This window comes from Ammodytes marinus, assembly GCF_949987685.1.
Source record: "Ammodytes marinus genome assembly, chromosome: 5".
Lineage (NCBI taxonomy): Eukaryota > Metazoa > Chordata > Actinopteri > Uranoscopiformes > Ammodytidae > Ammodytes > Ammodytes marinus.
This window is the reverse complement of record NC_137234.1, coordinates 15677271-15700254: the sequence shown is the minus strand read 5'-3', so window position 1 is coordinate 15700254 and position 22984 is coordinate 15677271. Positions and strand designations below refer to the sequence as shown.

The following is a 22984-nucleotide window of genomic DNA, read 5'->3' as shown; positions in this document are numbered from 1 at the left end:
CAACAGAAGTCACTTACCTTTTACAAATAATAAAGAATTGACAAGAAATCAATTATCAATAAGTCTTCAAAAAAAATCAAAATAGCCACTGTTGAGCTTTAGCTTTAGAAACTATTGTAGGAACACTGTGTTCGCATGATTGTTTTTGATAGAAAATTCAAATTCAACAATATATTGATTGACCAGCAGATTATATGAAAACCCTGTAATGTTAAGGTGTGGTGTTGTGTAAACAAGCTATTGTACTGTATTTATGTGTACATAAAGTCAAACTACTTGTGAAGTAGTGGGAAGAAAATGTGTATACGAGCGTGAGTGTTTGAGAGACTAAATGAACGAGTCCTTATAAAAGAAGAATAAATGTATGTTTACAGTGTGTGCTGTCTGCATGTTTCGTGTCAGTTTATGTTTTTTTTAATAAAAACGTAAAGAATTTGTGTCTAAGCATAGTTAACATTACACTTTCACAGGTTCTTTTTGTCTGTAAAATGAGTCATAACATCATGCACAATTTTATTTTAAATATTTACATTCATCAGACTGTCGATACCTGAATATTTCCTGAGGTAAAATTCCTCATATGAGTACTTTTAAGCTTAGGCTGTAAATAAAATCCCATATTTGAATTAATTTACAATATATTACATGAGAGATATATGTTCATCTTTACAAGATATGCATACACACTTTACATTTTTACATTAAGTGTTACACTATGCAAACATGGAGAGACAAATCTACTGCAGTACAAAAACACACAGACTTGTATGTATCTTTGTCCTCTACTTACAAACTGCTGCATCAGGAAGACCGCAACATAGACAACAATTAGATAAATAAACAGTGGCATTCACTACTACGCTCCACGATCCTTCAAATGAGATGGTCCCGTTGTTTACAGTGCTGCAAAATAATTCATATGGGATGTAAGTCCAAATTTCCCAACATTTGTATTCAAGCTACAGGAAAGCATCTTTGTGATGAAAACATATAGGTGCTTTCTGCTTACCTTTGAAAGAGGTCTTGACAGCAAGTCTGTACATTTACATCTGTAGTATTGAAAGCAGAAGCCCTGAACAGCTCCACGCAGTCAAGTGGAGGAACAAAGAGTATCCCTAGCAAATGATGTGGACAAAGCTTCTCAGTTACAGTGCAATATGTTACAATTTAAACTGCACTGCCAGTTCAATTCAAAAGCTCTTACCTGCAATGCAAGCATTGACAAGAGATACACAAGTCCCTGTGATCATCGCTCTCACCACCAGAGATGAGACATCACCTCTTCTGGATGGGCATATAGAGGCTTAGAGAATAGAAAATACTATGTGTTAAAAAGCATAACTGAGAGCATTTTAATTTTGCCCCTGCATGGGGCAGGATCAAAACATGATGATGTGTGATAACAAAAAATACTCACACAAGCCTCCAATACAAATACCCAGTGAGCTGAAGTTGGCAAACCCGCAAAGAGCAAAAGTGCTAATTACTTCTGATCGGACCTGAGAGTAAAACAAAAGAAAAACGTGCAATGTTATTTTAAGTTCTATAAAATGGTTTCCCAAGACAAAAATCAAACTCAAATTTAGTACATTTACTCACAGATATCCATTGTTTTTCACCTCCAATCATCTCATCAAGTCCAATAAGTCGGTTGTTCTTTAGTTCGGATAACTTCTCATAAGCCACGAACTCGTTGAGAAAGAGCTTTGTGCCAATGAGTTCAGCCACAATGAAACTGTCTCCATATGGCACTCCCATCATAAAAGCCACAGGCATGAACACGTATGAGCAAATCAGCTATGAACACAAGAGAAATGTATGGTTATTTGGAAATGTTGTCAGAATCTCCAATACAAGTACAATTGGTGAATGTGTTTGTTAATAAATATATTCAAGTCAAAACAATTTGTTCAGTTGTGAAATATCATGAATAAAAAAATATGTAATCTAAACAAACTAAAGTCATGAAATATTATTTATTTTATATTTTGACAGGGATCATCCTTTTTTTTTTTTTTTTTTTAGATATTTTTGGGGCATTTTTATGCTTTATTGATAGTGTAGAGAGAGTTGAAATGGGGCAGAGAGGGGAGTGACATGCAGAGAACGACCGCGGGCTGGAATCGAACCCGAGTCCGCTGCTGGCCGAGGCCCATGGTGGGGACGCCCTACCAACTGAGCTAAGGGCGCCCCCAGGGATCATCCTTTTATAAACTTTTTTTTATTTATCTTTTGACCACCTGTACTATAGTTGCAAAATTAAAATCCCCCAAATTATTACAAACAGTCAAAATATCACATCCAAGTTCCAGTTTCTTTTTCTTTCTTCATTTTGCTAGCACATACCTGAAAAGTGATGGAAGGATATCCCACCATACCTCCGAGCCAACTCAAAGCTTGGTTTATGAACCCAAGTATGGCAAGAAAGGCAATCAAGTTTGCTGCGATGTTAGCGACAAGACCTATTGAAGCAGATGCTCCGCTACTGGCAGCCTCCAGAATGTTCTGTTCATCTCTAGGGAGTAAAAAAAAAGAGACATTTAATGAAAGAAAGTTGAAAGATCACGAGAGGGAGAAAGAGAAAAAATAAAGGAACACAAATATACACACCCACAAGACACTTTAATGTTCTTATCAGACTTGAAAGGACTCTCCTCTGTCTCTGGGTAAGAAAGTTTGGAGATGGCCAATGCACAAGGAGCGGCCATCACAGAGGCAGATATCAGGGAAGATGCATCAATCTGCAAAATATGACAAAAGCCTGTTTATTCTAACCATATTCCTCACCCGCTCGTTATTTTCGGCACGTTGGTCCTTTTAGTATCAAATACATACTGGTAGGGCTTCTCAGTAGCCTATGTAAACAAGACGTCAGTGATTAGCAGAAGAGAGATGGCTGTCAAGATCCAGAAACATATCGATTTCAACCAGAATACACTGAGGAGCAACATATGTTTTGGAAGGGGAGCGGGCGAGGGCGGCTGAGGCTGCAGCAAAGGCATTTGTTACTGTAGTTTATTACACTGATAGAGAGATGATCTGAGGACAAGAAGTACTTGACCTTGTACATATCTGTGTGTGTTCAGAGACTGGCACGGCCTAAAGTCTCCCCCTTTCATCTTGCTTTTCGGTATGTGTGTGTGTGCCAAGATTTCTTAGGAGGCAGATGTATTCCTCGAGGCTAAGAGTAAAAACAAGGTTTCACAGTGGTGTTGTCCAGAGTTCATCGTGAGGTGAACAGAATGTTTAGCATTAAAATGTTATACAATCATAAGGAAAGATTTCGTCAACAGCATTGTTTTCTGTCATAGGTTGACAAGGCTCACACCATAGGCTCACCTGCCTCAGTCTCTCTCCTCGCCCGCTCCCCTTCCTAAACATGTAGGCTAGTTACTCCTCCGTTTATTGTGGTTCAAATCCATATGGTTCTGGATCTTAACAGCAATCTCTCTTTTGCTCCGTATAAACACAGACGTTTTGTTTACAAGAAGCCAATCTGCGGTAGTTTGCTCATGCGCGATAAGCCTTTTCCTGCCGGTATGCAGAGCCATTTAAAGAGGGAGTCGTGTCAACTCTCTCTTTGCCAGTATGCATTTGACTCTAAAATGTCACAACGTGCCAAAAAAACAAGCGCAACATAACTTGTTAATACAACAAACAAGTCACAACAAGCACACAAGAGCGTTAAGTGATGTTGTAAAGTGTATGTTCTTGCTGCCAGCAGAGGCAGGCTATTGCTCCCCTTAACTACCGGCGCTGGAGCTAAAGCTAAACTAACCCGGTCGAGCGATCTATGCGCCTAAATTCATCAAAAATGCACACACAGTTACAGGGAAGATTTCTGTTGCCTTATATTGAGCCGGAGAGTGAGGCAAATCGATAAAAATTTTAAATGTTGAACTATTCCTTTAATAACCTTTTTCGCAAAATGCTTGAGAAATTGGTTCATCTTTAACTATTAAACTTAAGTGGCTCATATTGAAATAGGCCTATGTGTTTCGAGTTTGAGACTAGTTTGTTTCAACTGGGGATTTCACCTCTAAGAAAGAACAAATATTTATTGTGGTGTGCCCCAAGGTTCAGTCCCGGTCCCCATTATTGTCTGTGTGTACATGTTGCCATTAGGCTCTATCATTCTACAAGCAACTATCTTTTTGCATTTAATGTTTTGTATTAATGTAGTTTTATAACCGCAGTATGTATGTATGTATGTGTATGTACAGTATGTACGTATGTACGTATGTATGTATGTATGTATGTATGTATGTATGTATGTATGTATGTATGTATGTATGTATGTATGTATGTATGTATGTATGTATGTATGTATGTGTCTCGGCTGTTCTTCGTTCAGCCGTGGGTACATAAGGCGAGGTAGCTCGACTCGCTTCCAAACAATTTCAAGCACTCGCGATTTCAAAAAATTATAGTATTTATTTTACAGCTTAAAAAGGAACTAAACTTTCTTCTAAATAAAGGAAAATATACTGGCAAACGAATAAATCATTGAAAGCAACGAGTGAACTAAAATGAGCGGTCGAAAGACTTTTTTAAGCAACCGCCTCTTTCCCTTGACACTTAGTTTTTCATCAAAACAATACACACACCTGTCCTAAGTATCTGAGCGGTGCGTAAAGCCCGCCCACAGACCTCTGCAGGTAATCACAAAACAAAGCAGCCTAGGCATAAACAGTATTAATAATATGCTAAACTAATTCAAAATGTAGCTTTCATTTAAAACATTTCTATTTCCATAAACAATAAACAAGTCAAACATCTTTGTGAACAGAAAATCAATAGCCTCATTAAAACGGCTGCGACAGTATGTACACTCAACAAAAATATAAACGCAACACTTTTGTTTTTGCTCCCATTTTTCATGAGATGGACTTAAAGATCTAAAATTCATTCCAGATACACAATTGTACCATTTCTCTCAAACATTGTTCACAAATCTGTCTAAATGTGCGATAGTGAGCACTTCTGCTTTGCTGAGATAATCCATCCCACCTCACAGGTGTGCCACATCAAGATGCTGATCTGACATCATGATTAGTGCACAGGTGTGCCTTAGACTGTCCACAATAAAAGGCCACTCTGAAATGTGCATTTTTTTGCTTTATTGGAGGTCTGGGGACTCAGAACCAGTCAGTATCTGGTGTGACCACCATTTGCCTCATGCAGTGCAACACATCTTCTTCGCATAGAGTTTATCAGATTGTCAATTGTGGCCTGTGGAATGTTGGTCCACTCCTCTTCAATGGCTGTGCGAAGTTGCTGGAGACGGCTAAAGGCTGTTACATACTCCGCGAGAAGAAAGAACCAAGTTCTCGGTGACAGAGCTGCGAGAAGTTCTTTCTGGTCTGACATTACATACTCCACGAGAACTCAACTTCCGAACTCCTCACCGCGGCGCATTGTTACCATGGTAATTCAGGGCTCAACAATAAGGATTGCCCGACGTCCCGGGGCAAATAAAACGCCACGTCGGGCCAGTAACTATATGACAACCCACTTGCCCGAACGGGCAACCTGGAGTTTTTCCGAAATTTTTGAAAAAAAATTATAATAATAATATTTTTATTTTTTTATAGCGCCAAATAAAATTCATCTATCCACGGTATTTTTTCATATAACTGGTGCTCATTATTAAATAAACGCTTAGGCCTATGTTACTTATCTAATTTATGTGCGAGTAGTTGTGTCTGCTGCGTTGCATCTCTCTCCTCTGCTCCGTTTAGTGAAGGGGGGCGGGGCTCCACCGCCGAAACACACACACACACGCAGATCTCGGCAAAAAACTGGTGCGCCGCGCGTCTCACACACACATTCAGAGAGATAGGAAAGAGAACTACACGCGTTACGTTGGTGTGACAGAAAGTACAAAAGCCAACGAGTAGGCCTAAATAAGTAGACCCCAGCCGTCTGAAAAGCAGCAAAAATATCCGCGTTTTTTAAATGCATCCAAAGTGAATCTGTAGTAGTTTAGCTAGGATGCTAACGTTAGCTCTGCTGCTAGTAGCCTACTACCAGTTTAATGTGTGCAGGTCAACACAAACATCAGCAACAGTTAGCAGAGGAACATCTCTAAATGGACCAGAGGTGTCACTTCACATACCAGGAGGCAGTGGAAGCTTGATACTAGGCCATTGGAAAAGTGTTCAAAACAGCCTGTCCTTAGCCAAAAGTTAAGATTTTGAATAATAATAATAATATTTTTTTTTAAACAGATTGTTGTAGGCCTAAAAAAATGTCTTACAGAAAAAAGTTTTAAAGAATTGCTGTTGTAAAAAGAATAAGGTACAAGAAAAAAAAATTTTTGTGACCAATGTTTTTTTTGCATAAAACACATCTCATTTGCAGTTATTGTCGGTTAAGAAACTAAAAAATTACAAATGTTCCAACTCAAATAATATTTGAATAATAGCCTCCACTTTCAGTATGACCCTTAACTCATCTATAACACTGTCCATGATGTGCTTATACATTGTAAATAAAGAGCGAATATAACAAATATTTGTACACCTCTAATAAAAACATTTTTATATAGGGGCCAGTAAAAATTTACTTCGGGCAAGTAGAATTCAGACCCACTTGCCCGACCGGGCAAGTGAAAAAAAACCTTAGCGTTGAGCCCTGTAATTGACTCAGTAGCGCCAGCTGATTTCACTTCGCTTTCCTCATTGACTTCAGACTGACCAATCACACAATAGTTCTCGGACAAGCTGCGAGAAGAAAGTTCGGCCCGGGTGATGTGTCGAGAACAAGCTGCGAGAACAGCTAAACAAGAGCTGAGAGAAGAAAATGACGTCATTTTCTTCTCGCAGGTCTGTCACCGAGAACTTTGTTCTTTCTTCTCGCGGAGTATGTAACAGCCTTTATGGTGGAGAAATGAACATTCAATGCACGAGCAACAGATCTGGTTGACATTCCTGCTGTCAGCATGCCAATTGCACGCTCCCTCAATGCTTGTGGCATCTGTGGCATTTTGCTGTGAGACAAAACTGCACATTTCAGGGTGGCCTTTTATTGTGGACAGTCTAAGGCACACCTGTGCACTAATCATGATGTCAGATCAGCATCTTGATGTGGCACACCTGTGAGGTGGGATGGATTATCTCAGCAAAGCAGAAGTGCTCACTATCACACATTTAGACAGATTTGTGAACAATGTTTGAGAGAAATGGTACAATTGTGTATCTGGAATGAATTTTAGATCTTTAAGTCCATCTCATGAAAAATGGGAGCAAAAACAAAAGTGTTGCGTTTATATTTTTGTTGAGTGTATGTATGTATGTATGTATGTATGTATGTATGGATGGATGGATTATGTAGTGGTACAAAAACAGCTTCATCTCACCCCAAATGAGATGAACGCCCCCATGACACTGCCTGCAATTGTGGCAAAGCCGCCCACCAAAACAGCATGGATCTCAGATTTGGTCATGTCCTTCAGATAAGGGCGGATCAGCAACGGAGCCTCAGTCTGATGCACACACAAAAAACATATTTAAAAAAAGAGCAGATTAAATGCATTTTTTTATTATAGTTATGAATGGTATCATGAAACTAAAGTACAGAGAGTTTTGAGGTAATTCAATTTCAAAGGCCAGTCTGTGAAAGATTTAAAAAAAGCAAGTCATCGAGTACCTGCCCAACAAATATATTGCCTGCCACACTCAAGGTCTCTGTGGGAGAGGTTCCCATCGTTATCTGCATAACCCATGAGATCTGTGTGGACAAAAACACATGGCTGTGTGTGACTGCAGACATAAGCAGTATACATTCAGACCCAAGGGAACATGTGATGGTGTGATGTGAACGTTTTAACCTTTCTTTACCTTCAGAATGAGCCACTGCATTATCCCCAAATAGTACAGGACCGACATCACGCTGCTGAAGAACACAACAATGGGCAAAGCCTGAAAAATAAATCAAAACCAAAGTCAAACACATTCAATTTCAGCAATGTATAATCCTGGTTAAGTGGTCCATATTTAGGGGAAAATATACATTCTCATCAGCTTATGCACTTACTTGAAAGGCAAAAATGTCTGCGATCAGATCCCCAAAAACAAATGATGATCCCTCTTTGGTATAGTCAAGGAATATCTGTCATTATAAGACAAAGAAGAAACAAAAGTTATATTATTTTTAAATTATTAATTCTTTCCTCAAGCCCTTCATTCAGGACATTTATGATGCAATAACTTATTCATTTAGATTGTAGAATAGGAAGCAATGGAACTAAAGCAGCAAACGGCCAAACAACACATTTAAAGGCCTACTTCACCGGTTGGAATATGAAGGTGTATTGAACTCGGAGATCCTATGAAGTATAAATGTGCAATTTTTTTTTAAATCGGATAATCCTAGCCTGAGAAAAGGCAGAAAGAGTGTTTTATGGTCTCACTGTCTAACCCTACATTTCTCTTTCTGTGACATCACAGAAAGAATTGGATAACTGACCACATGTCTAGGTGCACATTACACAAACTCGACCCCTGGGTGACCAAGGAATGAGGGTGAACAGCATAATAAAGTAGCTCTAAAGATAAGCACGTATTATCCACTCAGTTAAAGAATATTGTGGTCTGGTAGATAACACTGTGTGCTACTCATGTAAAGTCTGTTGTGTAAACCAGGAGCATCAGGATGTTGAATGCTGTAAAGGAATACTCTCTTATGCAGATATGTTGAATATAAAATGTACATTTTGGAGGTCATTCATTTTTTTACAAAATGGAAAGTATTTGCAATCAATGATACTAATAAAGTTAGTTTTTTTATGATGGAAAAATGCCTGTTAATGTCATGTTTACTAGTGATTCGGGATGAATATTTGTAAGGTCGATGGATGTCAAATTGAACACCTGACACCTGCTAGCTTCTCCAACAAAACTGCATTCAGAGAGAGTTTGTTATTCATTTTGTGAAATTTCAAGGTATTTTTGTTGTTGTTGTGATATTCGAGGTGTGATACCTTCACTTGATCCCCAAGCCATTCAAAGGCAACGAGTCCAGGTTGTGTTCTGATGACAAAAATGCCAATACAGAATTGCATCCCCAGACCCCAAAACACAGGCCTCCATGATACCTAAAAAGATTTCAAAAAAGAAAGTCAGTTAGACGATCGTTCTATCAGAGAGACTCCATAAAGCCTTGTGTTATTGCTAGGAAGTACTTTAGATGAACTTTATAATGACTTGGGCACAAGGCCAAATGATATCCAAAGTCCCAGGAAAACAGACCGGAGATAACTCAATAGATAACACGCCTGATGTGTGTTTTCGAAACACTTTCACACAGTAATTGTTTATCCTTAATGAGCGTCGGTGGATGACTCTGTGAAAAACTCACCGCTGTCCTGTTTGCTGAGAAGAGGAACAGAAGCGCGACGAACATGCACACACCTCCGAATGAGATGAGCTGCTCGGGACGTTCGCTTGTGTCCAGGACGAGCCACACCACAAGCAGGGTAACAACCGCTAAGATGAACACCCTAAAAAAGGCAATAAAATACATCTTCACGCATTGACAGACTCTACTGTATAACATATAGCTTGCACAGTCAAACCGAGGAACAGACAACCGAATATGAGACTTCTACTTACCATTTTAACCATTTCAGGTTGGATTTGAAGCATCTAACTGCAGGTCTAAAACACTCACTGATGCTTTCTCCCTTGTACTCCTTCAGCAGGTCATACGATTTAGCAATTACGGCTAAACTAGTTAGGACAACAAGAGCGGTGGCCCTCTGGAAATCCAATACACAGGCTGCGATGAAGTATGCCAGATAACCTACAAGAGACAAACAGCGTTGATAATCAAATATCATTGTCTCTTCACATGATTATTACTCTTATTACACATTAAAGTGGGCAGGACACTGAATAAACTGCTTCTGACTGTAAAAATCATGTGTAAAAAACACAAAGCATGGGGGGGCTCGTGGTGTATTGGTTAGAGCGTCCCCCCATGAGGCTCAGTCCTCACAACAGATCGAATCCGACCCGTGGTCAGTTCTCTGCATGTCATTCCCCTCTCTGTCCCATTTCATCTCTGTCTATCTGCACTATGACTAAAAGCATTGAAAATACCAAAAAATAATCTTAAAAAAAAACACAAGCATGGACGTTCAACATTATCAGAATCAGTAGCTCTTTATTGTTTAAATTGAAGTAATAGTTCTCAAATTCAGGGTAATTCCATAAAACAAAACAAGTTGAAAAGTAAAAAGGTATAAAAAATGTAATAAATATAAAATATTGCACGGTAAATCATTTCACAGAGGTCTGGTATGATGCATTTCAAGTGCTTTATTACCTGCTCCGAGTATGCCCAGCACAATGTATTTGAAGGTTTTAGAGTGAGCGTTGATGTAATCCTCTGTGGCATTAATCGGCTTGATAACATGGCTAAAGTAGAGGAAAAATTTGTGGTGTGAGGTCCAATTGTGTACAAAATATACTTTTGTTTTAAGTGAAAACAAAATATAGCCTTTGACATAACCTTAGATTACATAACAATTTATGTATGTTTGTCCAAAAGTTTCTTATACATTTTGTATGGAATGCAGTCAATTCTTAACAGTCTCAAAGTTTACAGTAGTAAACTACACAGCACATATGTCCTGTTATTTGCATGAGAACTACTCACATAAAGTACTGTTTATTTTCATACAGTATAAACCAAATCAACCTTTGCAGAGGCTTAATGCTTTTCATCTGCTGCAAAAACACCCAATAAAACAATAACTTTTTTTCCCAAACTGGAATCATTTGAGTTGACACACCTTAAGTATGATCCTACTCCCTTTTTAGTCTTTTCAGTTTTCCTTTTGACACTGCCAGTATCACTATCAATGTCGCCCTCCTAAGAAAATAAGGGCATTTTATTAAAAAAAGAAAAACAAATCATCATATTGTGCCATTTGCTTAAAGAATGTGATACATACCTCTATTTCAAAAGCCTGGTTGTCAACGCCATTTCCGGTAATTTTTTTGAGATGGATATCGTTAGTTTCCGCTGCAAAAAAGCACGATAACTTTTCAATTCTATGCAGATGCAGATGCTTTTGGGAAAGGGTAGCTTTAACTTTCAACAACCAGGAATACTGGTTACTAGAAAAAGTAACAAACGTTTCTACAAACAAAGTGTTTCTATGTATTCTGAGATAAAATAACCTAAAAATAAGTGTCCTTGCTGCTTATCTTTAGGACTATGGTGCAGTGAAAAATGCCAGCTCACAAATGCAAAACAAACAGCTTAATTCGAGTAAAAGGCAGAGCTAATGGCTTACTCATTGTGCTTCCTCCTTAAGCCGGCTGTCAAGTGTTGTGCTGTAAAATGCACTGCTGGGTAATACACTTGCCGCTCTTTAACATTGTATCATTAATTAACAGACAGTTACGTACCGCTCTGATCTTTCCCAGAAGATAGCACATCAGCGTACATGTGATAATGCAACAGCAATGAGTTGACGGGCCTGATGAAGCAACATTTGATGAAGCGTGATGATGATCAAATTGCCTTAATAAATTGGAATAACAGATGTGAATCAGATGTGAATTGAGCTTGAGAAGCTGATATGTGAAACTTTAGGAAAATTCATAGTGGATTGATCATGAATGAGCTCATATGTGGGAGGGTGTGCTCCAACCCAGGCTTACGTAAACCATTACAAGCCATGTTTTTTTTCCAAAGAAAAAAATTCTACAAATAAACTTTGTCATATGCATGTGAATCATCATTTGATTTAACTGATCTCAAACAGACTCACAATTTACTTTGTGTGAAGACATTTTTTCTATGTACTATATACTTTATAACAATGTTATGGATCAAAGCAAGCGTTGTCATATTAACTTGTATTTTTATGAAAGCATCTCATCTATTTAAATGCTTGATTTGAAGAATAAGCACAATAATAATAATACAAGATTTGTTGCAGGGTTCAAAATCAGTTGGAACTGTTATCTGGACAATAAAATATATTGGAGTCATTTGTGTGCTTTAGGTTGAGGATTTATGCTTGGACATAATGGAAGCTATTTGTTCTACTTGCTGCTGCTCAAATAAGATCTTGTCACACAGAACAATCTTTGATTTCTCTGGAAATGGCGTTTGTTCACGGTTTATAAAAATCAATGGGGGCTCAGTCTGTCTGGAATGCGGAAATGTTAAACATTAACTCCTGTTTAACAATACAGGATATTTTGTGTTTAGCTTCTGACAATTGACAATCCATTATCAGTGGTTGACAAACTAATATCTGTTTTTGTAGTACAAGACTGGAGTACATAAAAATACAAAAGCATTTGTTTATTGAACCAATGCTTTAATCTTTTTATAAAGTCCATTAACACAATTGCCAACACACTCACTTGACGGTTAAAAAGCGCTCACTGTGACTGAAAAAACACCTTTTTTTATTATTGTTTTCTGTAATATTTCAGCATCCAGTGCGTCCAATGTGCTCTTTTATCTTCTTCAAATAAACGAATGAGTCTTTATTCATAGACTAACAAATTGACATCTATAAATAAAAATTGTTTCCCAAATGTACTTTGTTTATTTCTAATTTTCCCTGTTATATCATTGCTTCTGTTAGGTTTATCACTTCTTTAAATGTATCTTTTTATCTGACACCAAAATACTACAGGCTGTGTGTTTGTTAATTTAACAGGACTAAGTATTACCACTTTACAGCCTTACTAGCGGGAAGGAAGAGATTCCCGTTTTAAAGATACGCTTGGTGTCAAAATCACCTTGTTTTTTTTCAGTGAATAAAAACTGATGTTAATACATAGCTTAGGCTCTGTGAACTGGTATGTTAGCAAAGGGTATGTCAACAAAGGGGGCCATCGTAGCTAGCGACCTACCCATTTACAGAGACCGGGCTGTGTATTAAAACTTTTTTCAGCGCGCTCACACAGTACGGACGGAAAGTGATTTGACAAGAACAAGCATTCTCCAGAATCGCTGACTCCTTTAAAGCCCTCAATTATGTTTTACAGGATGTCAAAAACTCAACTACGCAATTCAATAAAACAGAAGCTTATCTCTCTGTGGACGTGACCCATCCGCCCAAATGAGACTGGTATATCTAGGCAGGCCACATTAAATCACAGACAACTCAATTCGAAGGTAAATCCTATCAGTATGCTTGCTGGGATATCCTCTGTGAAAGAAAAAAAAAAACAGTAAAACAGTGCCTTATCTTATTCCATTGTACCACGTGTTTTACAGGCTGCTGACAAGGACAAATAGTTATGATGTCTGGTTTCTTTATTAACATATCCTGATAAAAAAAAGAACTGACGAGGATCAACAAAACACTTTTTAAATACTGCCTGCCACAATGGATTCGTGGATACAGAGCAATACAAATGACACATGGTTTGTTTGGCTGTTAAGGCCAACATCCCACTGGTATTTATGACTGTGATTTCAGCCCATAATCAAATAGGAAAGACTCAAAATACATTTTGGGTTCTGCTCACCAGCTTATGTAGGCTATAACAAATGGAAACATACAGGCCTGTAGCACTTTGGTGTCAGACAAAAAAAATAACCAAACAGGAAAAAAACAACTATAAACTTAACAGAAGCAATGATATAACCGGATTCAACAGCTATTTAGTATTAAACTAGTGTAGGGGATTTATATACTATTTATTGATTTCAATTTGTTGGTCTATGAATAAAGAATCATTCATATTTAAATAAGATACAAGTGCACAAAATGTTGCATATACGTGTGTGTGTGTTTTTTTTGTATGACTTACACATGTTTTTTAAGTCACAGCTTTGAATTTGACCGCTTCTTAACTATCAAATTGAGTCTGTTGGCAACTGTGTGGAGTATATAAAAGATTAAAGCATTGGTTCAATAAAGAAATGCTTTTATATTTTTATGAACTCAGGTCTTATAGGCCTACTACAAAGTCAGATAGTAGGTTTTTAACAACCGATAATGGATTGTGGGGTGTCCAAAGCTTTCTATAGTCACATAATATCATGTAGTGTTAATTAAGAGTTAATGTATCATATCTATCCAGATAAACTGAGCCTACAGGGGTTTTTATAAACCGTGAACAAACGCCATTTCCAGAGAAATCAGAGATTGTTTTGTGTGCGACAATATCGAATTTGAACAGCAGCGGGTAAAACAAATAGCTTTCATTATGTCTAAGCATGAATCATCTACCTGAAAGTTAAGTACATATTGCACTGCAATATATTTAATTGTCCAGATAACAGCCCGTTGTCAGGTTACCAGGAAAGACAGACAAGAACCCAATTGCACGACACAGGAAACAGTTCAGATTCAAAAACAGATTTAATGAAAAGTGGATGACAAACCAGGTAGTAACACAGCGTGGCAAACAAGTCCAGTTGGGGCAGGCAAAAAGGAAAGTCCAAGGTCAAAAACCGGAACAGGCAGGCAGGATCAGAATGATATGGAATAAACTCAGAAAGCTGGGTGAAGGCACTAAGCACAATCTGGCACTGACTGATGGAACTGAAATATATACTGGGGCTGATTAACTGATGAGGAGCAGGTGAGTGTGATGGCAGGCCAGGTGAATGTAATTAACTGGGAGTGCAGAGCAGGAGGGAGTGGCCGGATCTGAAGTGACATGAGTAGAAAGTAAACCAGGAAAACAGACATGAAAACAAACTAAATACTGGCTGAAGTTGTGACAGAACCCCCCCCCCCCCCCCCCCCACCCCTCCCCTCCTTAAAGGTCGACTACCAGGCGACCTTAAACTGGAACTAACAAAGTCAAACCCAAACAGGGTGGGTGGAGGGGAGCCAGGAGGAGGGAAAGAAAAAAAAATTGCCCCCAGGCCGGCCTGGGGGGCAAGTAGGTACACGGCAGGGAGCTTCGGGCGGCCGGCAGGGCCGGCGGTAGCCAGGGGCTAGGGTGGGCCGTGCCCACCCAATCACAAAAAAAGGTGGAAGTCCAGACCCACTATCGAACGGACCTGTTCATTCGCTGTCCAAGAAAATGTCCAATAAAATTCAGACAATTAATTAACACTAAAGAATATACCATTACCATGCATTGCTTCTAATTGTATTATTGGGTGGGCAGGACAGCCTGCCTCCCAGTTACCCACCCGCTTATAGTGGTCACTGGTCAGCAGAGCCGGGCCGAGGCATAAGCCAAATGAGCGGTTGCTTAGGGTCCCGACTGCCAGGGGGCCCCCCCCAATTATTTTTTTTATTTAGTTTTTTTTTTAGTTTGTGTGTTTGATAGCAACATCATATTATGTAAATGTAAATTATCATACAATAAAAGGAATACAATGTTTTGGTAGATAGTTAATATCTTAATAATTGAATCAGTTCATCTAGGAGGTAATCCGAGGTTAACTGATCACGTCACGTTCAAGTCCATGGCATGCACAGTGTGTATTGAGTTTATTTAAAAATATTTGAAAATGGGGCTGCCCTCAGTTGCCCATGCACTGTGTATAGTCTATAGCCTATTTCAGCCTCGTCTGTGGAAAAAAAGATAACTGGACAACAGAGTTATTCTGCTTCATTCCTCTCACTGCATTTAAATTAATTCATTATATTACAGAAAAATATGTCCCATAAAAGAAAAAGAGCACCAAGCCCATCCCAGAGGACCCTGCATAATATTTTATTCCAAATGTATATTTCTATGGAAAATCCATGTGTCTTTCTTCAATAGCTTCTAATTCATCCGACCCAGTGTCTCCAAATAATTTGTTCACGCAAAATTCCTCAGATTTAGCCTCTTAATCTTCCTCTCAAAGTGCACCAGATTCATGCATTTCACTTTAAAAAGGTAAAAAAAAATCTCCCGGGGGTATGCCCCCCCGGATCCTCCTAGCAGGGTCGTGACCTCGGCTGGCTACTATTTTCACCCAGCTGGACATCAGAGGCAATAGTGGAAAGTAGTGTGTATAGTATATAGCTCTGGACTATCACCATCCAGGTTGCCCAGTCCCAAAGCTTTCTCTTCAATCAGCTCAGGCTGCCTACAGTTAATACTGCGATTAAAAGAAAAGATACATTATGTTGTATATAATGTATATTATATGTTATTCATAAACATTTTGGAAAAAAAACATGCAAGAATCAAATCTCCCACACAGCAACACTCAAAGTTTATTTGCATATTGTGTTCTACACAATTCACAGTAAATGTGCCAAAAAGCAGACGCAGAGATCTTACAAGGACAAAAAATTTCGGCTTGCGCGCTCTGCGCGCGTTCGCATCTTTGGTCTCCCTGAAAAGTGTGCCCACCTAAAATTTCTACAGGCCCACCCAAGTCTGACTTTCTAGAACCGGGCCTGGCGGCCGGCCTGGTGGGCAAGCAGGGGCACGGCAGGGAGCTTCAGGCGGATGGCCTGGTTGGTGAGGGCTCTGTCCCTCTGGAGGCCTGCAGCGACGAAGATGCAGGTGAGGAACCCTTTCTGGAGGCCGGCCTCAGCGAGGACGATGGCGGCGACGACCCACAGGTAGCCGGCATCGGCGAAGACGAACCCCTGCAGGAGGCCGGTGGCGGCGAAGATGAGGGAACCCTTCTGGATGCCGGCCTCGACGAGGACGATGGAACCCTTCTGGAGGCCAGCGAAGGCGATAAACCCCTTCTGGAGGTCGGCGGCGACGATAAACCCCTTCTGGAGGTCGGCGGCGGCAAAGACAAAGGCACCCTGCTGGAGGCAGGCAGCGGTGACGACCCACAGGTAGCCAGCATCGGCGAAGACGAACTCCTGCAGGAGGCCGGTGGCGGAGAAGATGAAGATGAGGGAACCCTTCTGGAGGCCTGCGAAGACGAAGGCACCCTTCTGGAGGCCGGCATCGGCGAAGGCCCACAGGTAGCCGGCATCGACGAGGACGGACCCCCGCAGGAGACCGGCGAAGGCAGAACCACTCAGGCGGCCGACCACGGCGAGGGCAGACCCCCTCTGCAGAACGGCCTAGGCGGAACCCCCAAGGACGCCAGCGGCCACCGTGACGGGGGCGGACCCCTTCCGGAGGAAGGCGAGGCAGAGGGCGGTCCCCCTCAGGCAGGAGCGAAGGGCGGTCCCTCTCTGGCAGGAGCAGGGGGCAAGACCCCTCGGGCAGGGGGCGAGACCCTTCAGGCAGGGACAGGGGGGCAAGATCCCTCTGGCAGGAGCAGGGGGCGAGACCCCTTGGGCAGGGACAGGGGTGTGGAGACCGGACCCTCTCATGACGACGTGGAGAGGACTCAACTGAGGGTCCAGAGATCAGCTCAGGTAAACACTCCTCCTCAGCCACAGCATCCACCTCGGGCTCAGAGTGACCTACAGGTTCAACCACGGGCTCTACCAGGGGTTTGGGAATCACCTCATGGACTTCAGGGACGGGTTCAGGTTCTGGAACTACTTCAGGTACCGACTCAGGCTCTGGTTCAGGAAGGACCTCGGGTTCTGGAGTTGGTTCTGGTTCTTTCTCTGTCACTGTAACAGGTTCGGGGACCGGAGTCAGCTCCAAAGCTGGAGAGTTCTGAGGAGACGGATGGCACTCCAAACTCCACACCCCCACTCTAATAGTCCGCGAGGCAGGAGGAGGCTGGTAGCTGGAATGCTAGGGCTCTTGTGGTTGGTTGGGCGCCTTCTGGAGCTGGTAGCTAGCATGCTGGGGCTGGTAGCTAACATGCTGGGGCTGGTAGCTAACATGCTGGGGCTGGTAGCTAACATGCTGGGGCGCTTGAGGTTGCTGGGGCACCTTCTGGGGCAGGTAGCTAGCATGCTGGGGCTCCTGCGGTTGGTTGGGCGCCTTCTGGAGCTGGTGGCTAGCGTGCTGGTTGCTGGGGCCCGGGACCTGAAGCTTGTTGCTGGAAGCCTGGGGCTGGAGCTTGTTGCTGGAAGCCGGAGGCTGGAGCTTGCTGCTGGAGGCCGGAGCTTGCTGCTGGAGGCCGGAGGATGGAGCTTGCTGCTGGAGGCCGGAGGCTGGAGCTTGTTGCTGGGGGCCGGTGACTGGAGCTTGCTGCTGGAGGCCGGAGGCTGGAGCTTGCTGCTGGAGGCCGGTGACTGGAACTTGTTGCTGGAAGCCGGAGACTGGAACTTGCTGCTGGAGGCTGGAGCTTGTTCCTGGAAGCAGGACACCGGAGCTTGTTGCTGGGGGCCGGTGACTGGAGCTTGTTGCTGGAAGCAGGACACCGGAGCTTGTTGCTGGGGGCCGGTGACTGGAGCTTGTTGCTGGAAGCAGGACACTGGAGCTTGTTGCTCGAAGGTTGGGATGGTGTGCTAATAAATTCCTCTGCCCAGTCAGGCAGCAATTTACGCAGCCAAGGTCTAGAACCATCCTCCTTGTGGGCTGACGAAAGGACCTCTGCTCTCTCCACACAGCCCACCGCATACTTAAAGTCATTTTTCAGGCAGGTGAGAATATACGTCACCTCCCTCAACTCCAGTGCAAAGTGTGTGTCTGCTGGGTTCATTTTTGGGCCAGATTGTACTGTCAGGTTTCCAGGAAAGACAGACAAGAACCCAATTGCACGACACAGGAAACAGTTCAGATTCAAAAACAGATTTAATGAAAAGTGGATGACAAACCAGGTAGTAACACAGCGTGGCAAACAAGTCCAGTTGGGGCAGGCAAAAAGGAAAGTCCAAGGTCAAAAACCGGAACAGGCAGGCAGGATCAGAATGATATGGAATAAACTCAGAAAGCTGGGTGAAGGCACTAAGCACAATCTGGCCCTGACTGATGGAACTGAACTGAAATATATACCGGGGCTGAATAACTGGTGAGGAGCAGGTGAGTGTGGGGCAGGCCAGGTGAATGTAATTAACCGGGAGTGCAGAGCAGGAGGGAGTGGCCGGATCTGAAGTGACATGAGTAGAAAGTAAACCAGGAAAACAGACATGAAAACAAACTAAATACTGGCTGAAGTTGTGACACCCGTACTGATTTTAAAGCTGTCCGACTCTGCAGCGAATTGTGCTTATTCTTCAAAGCAATCGTTTTAAGAGATGAGATGCTTTCATAAAAAATAAAAGGGAATTTGACAATGTTGCTTTGATCCACAATATTTTTATATATCATATAGTTTTTCATCATATAGTTTGCATACTTATCATTGGGATATTTCACTAAAGTATTTCTCTGAAATTAAATAATAACTATGAGTTTACTCACGGTAGCGTTTTTTAAAATATAAATGGTCACCTGACACAAACCTAACAGTATTTAAGAAATGTATTGTATCTGTATGCCTATCTATATAAGACCTACTTAGAATGTTGACTAAGGGGAGAATAATTACATCCTGCAAAATAAAATTAAGATTATTTTACACACAAATGAAATTGTTAATCTGTTTTAGATCAGTTAGATAAAACAAATAGAGAAGAGAACAGGACAGGGTACTATCGTATAATTCCTTTTTTCATTGATATCAAAATTTACGGCAAAACTTCTGTTGTGCTGTGTCTGAAATCGCACACTTAGGTAAGTGCACTTACATTGAGTGCACTTTATTATCCCTACAGTACACTTACTTATAGACGCAGTGCTCTCATTTCTACATTGCACTGTCCCAACTGCCGTCGCGCACCTACCGGAAATGACTTTGCATTTTGACGGTTCTTCTTCGGTGGTATTTTTTTCTGCTTGTGTTACCGATAGCCAAAACAGGAACATAAATCGCGGAAAAACTGTGTCTGAAATCGCGCACTTCTGTACTTACACTTACTTTTTTGAGTGCACTTTGCGCAAAACCGGAGAGTGTGCCAAAATGCAGTGCACTGTAAGTTCCTCGGTCGTGCACTCAAAACGGTCTAATGCTGCGTTCCTTTGTACTCGGAACTCGGAAATTTCCGACTTCCGACATGGAAAAGTGCAATAAAACGGTTGTTCAACTGGGAATTCCGAGTCGGAACTCGGGCAACGTCTGCCTCTCCCGACTTCACTGAGATGACGCAGATTACGTCACAACAACAATCTGAACCGTTAAACTGGCTAAAAAGAGTGATTTTGAAGTCCATATGTTGAGTCACGGCTGAATTGTAGTCTATTGGATCTACCGGTACCTGGCAACGGTTACTTGATGTAGCCTAACGTTTAATTATTTGGATGAGAAAGGAGGTCCATACTTTCCCGAGCAGATGCACTGGAACACCGACAGGTCGGAACTCCGAACAACAAAGTCGGAAATTTCCGAGTTCCGAGTACAAAGGAACGCAGCATAAAACTTGAGTGTGGAGCGATGGACACTTTCCACACTCAACGGCCGCCATCTTGTCTACGTAGCGGAGAGGACGGGACATTAAAATCAAAATAGAGGAGCTTGAAGCAACTGTGGAGACGGACGCGCTCTACAAAAGTTAAATTACACATTTGTTTAGTTTTTCCGTACAACTACACTGTTTTAGACTGTATCCGACCGTTTAAAAAAAAATACCACCGAAGAAGAACCTTCAAAATGCAAAGTCATTTCCGGTAGGTGCGCGACGGCAGTTTGGACAGTGCACTGTAGAAATGAGAGCACTGCGTCTATAAGTAAGTGTACTGTATGGATAATAAAGTGCACTCAATGTAAGTGCACTTACATGAGTGCGCGATTTCAGACACAGCAAGTAATATAACTTTTGTAGAGCGCGTCTGTCTCCATGGTTGCTTCAAGCTCGTCTATTTTGATTTTAATGTCCCGTCCTCTCCGCTACGTAGGCAAGATGGCGGCCGTTGAGTGTGGAAAGTGTCCATCGCTCCACACTCAAGTTTTAGACCGTTTTGAGTGCACGACCGAGGAACTTACAGTGCACTGCATTTTGGCACACTCTCCGGTTTTGCGCAAAGTGCACTCAAAAAAGTAAGTGTAAGTACAGAAGTGCGTGATTTCAGACACAGCATTGGTTTCAAATCCAATCCGTGTACCTTCCGTTCAATCCATATCCGTTTGGAAATCAAAACACGAAAAACGAAAAAAACTGTTTGATTGAATTTTTTAATTATTTGTTTAATTTAAAAAAAATAAAAAACTGACTGTTTTATTCAAAATATGCCTGTAAAACATGAATTGATTGCCATTTCTTATTTTTTATTTTCCATGTCGCCCTTTACATACGAAAATGGGAAAGGAGACAAACAGAAAATGTGCATTTTAATTTTTGAAGTTCCAAATAATAATTTATATTAATCAGCGGGTGTCCCGCTGCCACAATGCCACGAGCTATGCGCGGCCAGAGCCGTGATGGCTCAGACCCATAGACTGTTTTCTGACCGTGGCTATCTCCGTCTATTAAGTAGGCTAAAGCCTCTTGTCGGTAGTGGAAACGCATGGCAGATCTAGTAGGATAACCCTGCCGAACCGTGCCGAACCGAACTGTGCTGCTCAGAGGAAACGAGGCATGATCTAAACAGCGACAGACATACAACTGTTGATCCAGATCAAAACGGGACAAACCACCAAATGTTTAATCTTTATTGAGAGGGGAAACATATTTTGGCTGGCTGCCAAAGGCTGCTATGTCATTGTCTGTCATAGGCTACCATCAAGGGCCTCGACACACACACACACACACACACACACACACACACACACACACACACACACACACACACACACACACACACACACACACACACACACACACACACACACACACACACACTTTTACTCGGCAAGTGAAGTGAAGACAGGGAAAAAAGAGAGACAGAGACGACGATCGTCTCAGACGCAATTTTCACTCGTGGACCTAACCAATACAAATGCTTTCATATGCAGCTGTCTGCACTGGGGCTCATGCCTCATATTTGATATCCTGGTCATGAATTGTGATTAAAAATGGATAAAAACGTGTTTTAGTATAATATATAATGTAGATGAGAGGATGATTATTAAAAAAACAGGTCACTTTTAGTTTTTCGTGTTTTGATTTCCAAACGGATATGGATTGAACGGAAGGTACACAGATTCATTGGGCAGTTCTGTTCGTTTTTCGATTCAGACAAAAAAAACAATTCAGTCCGTTATTGGTTTGAAACCAACAGAAATTTTCCGTCTTTTAAATTTTGATATCAATGAAAAAAGGAATTATACGATAGTACCCAGACCGGAACATATGTTTTTGAGTCAGGTCACATTCCCCATTCTGATGATTCACTGACAAAGTTTATTTTAAGAATTGTTTTCTTTGAAAAAAAAAACAGGATTGTATGATTTACGTAATCCTGAGTTGGAGCACATCCTCCCACCGATGAACCCATTCATGATCAATCCACCATATGTTCCTGTATTAACACATATCAGCAATTTACAGTTTATCATCTGTTATTCCAATGAATTTGACACACCCTCATCAAAGGTAGCTCACCAACTTGTCCTCCAAAGATAGGTTACTAAAGATATGGACTGGAGTAGACAATAAGGAAGTGTAGAAATGGCAGGGTGGGTGTAGTGGCAAAGGTAGGTTTATTTAGTTATTTAAACTTTTTGCTCATTAAAGATGGAGTCGTAAATTCTGGTTTATTAAACGCTTATGATTAATACACATGCTAGGCTCTACTGGTAGACCTAACAAAGGGTAGAAAAAAGGGGTTGCACTAGCTAGCAACTTGCCTGTTTACAAGGCTACGTACAGGTAGCCTAATAGATAATCGAGACATTCACTGATTTTGACAAAAAGGGATTTCGAGTGAAGCTTTTTCCAGAATCCGACTCTATTATGGCATAGAGATTTTTATAAAGACAAAGCTTTGTTTTTATAAAAATCTAGGCTATCAGAATGCCTAATTCACGTGTCTCAGGCCTTAGGAATTAGATTTTAATGGGAAGAAAATAAGTTGCTTCTTAGATAAAGGTTTTTTTTTTAGGTTTGAAAAAGGTGGAGAACATGGTATGCCTATGTGGGGGGTCCACCTGTGTTTTCCCTTTAATAACTAACCTACATCCGCCCCTGCCACGGGTGTAGGCCTCTATATTGTGTACACATGTGTAGCTTATCTAGCCTACTACTGTATGATAT

General features: G+C 41.2%; 1 protein-coding gene across 1 annotated transcript; it reads right to left on the bottom strand.

Annotated features, from left to right (window-relative positions):
- Positions 1 to 782: 782 nt before the first annotated feature.
- On the bottom strand, positions 783 to 11450 carry slc28a1 (solute carrier family 28 member 1; the record flags this gene model as incomplete). The annotated part of the gene is made up of 17 exons (XM_080027647.1): positions 783 to 903; positions 1010 to 1115; positions 1205 to 1303; positions 1418 to 1499; positions 1600 to 1797; positions 2347 to 2515; positions 2611 to 2741; positions 7361 to 7486; positions 7651 to 7731; positions 7842 to 7922; positions 8038 to 8112; positions 8984 to 9097; positions 9361 to 9502; positions 9615 to 9804; positions 10330 to 10421; positions 10799 to 10878; positions 11421 to 11450. The coding sequence occupies 17 exons, from the start codon at positions 11448 to 11450 to the stop codon at positions 783 to 785; spliced, it is 1917 nt and encodes a 638-aa protein (XP_079883773.1).
- Positions 11451 to 22984: the final 11534 nt, after the last annotated feature.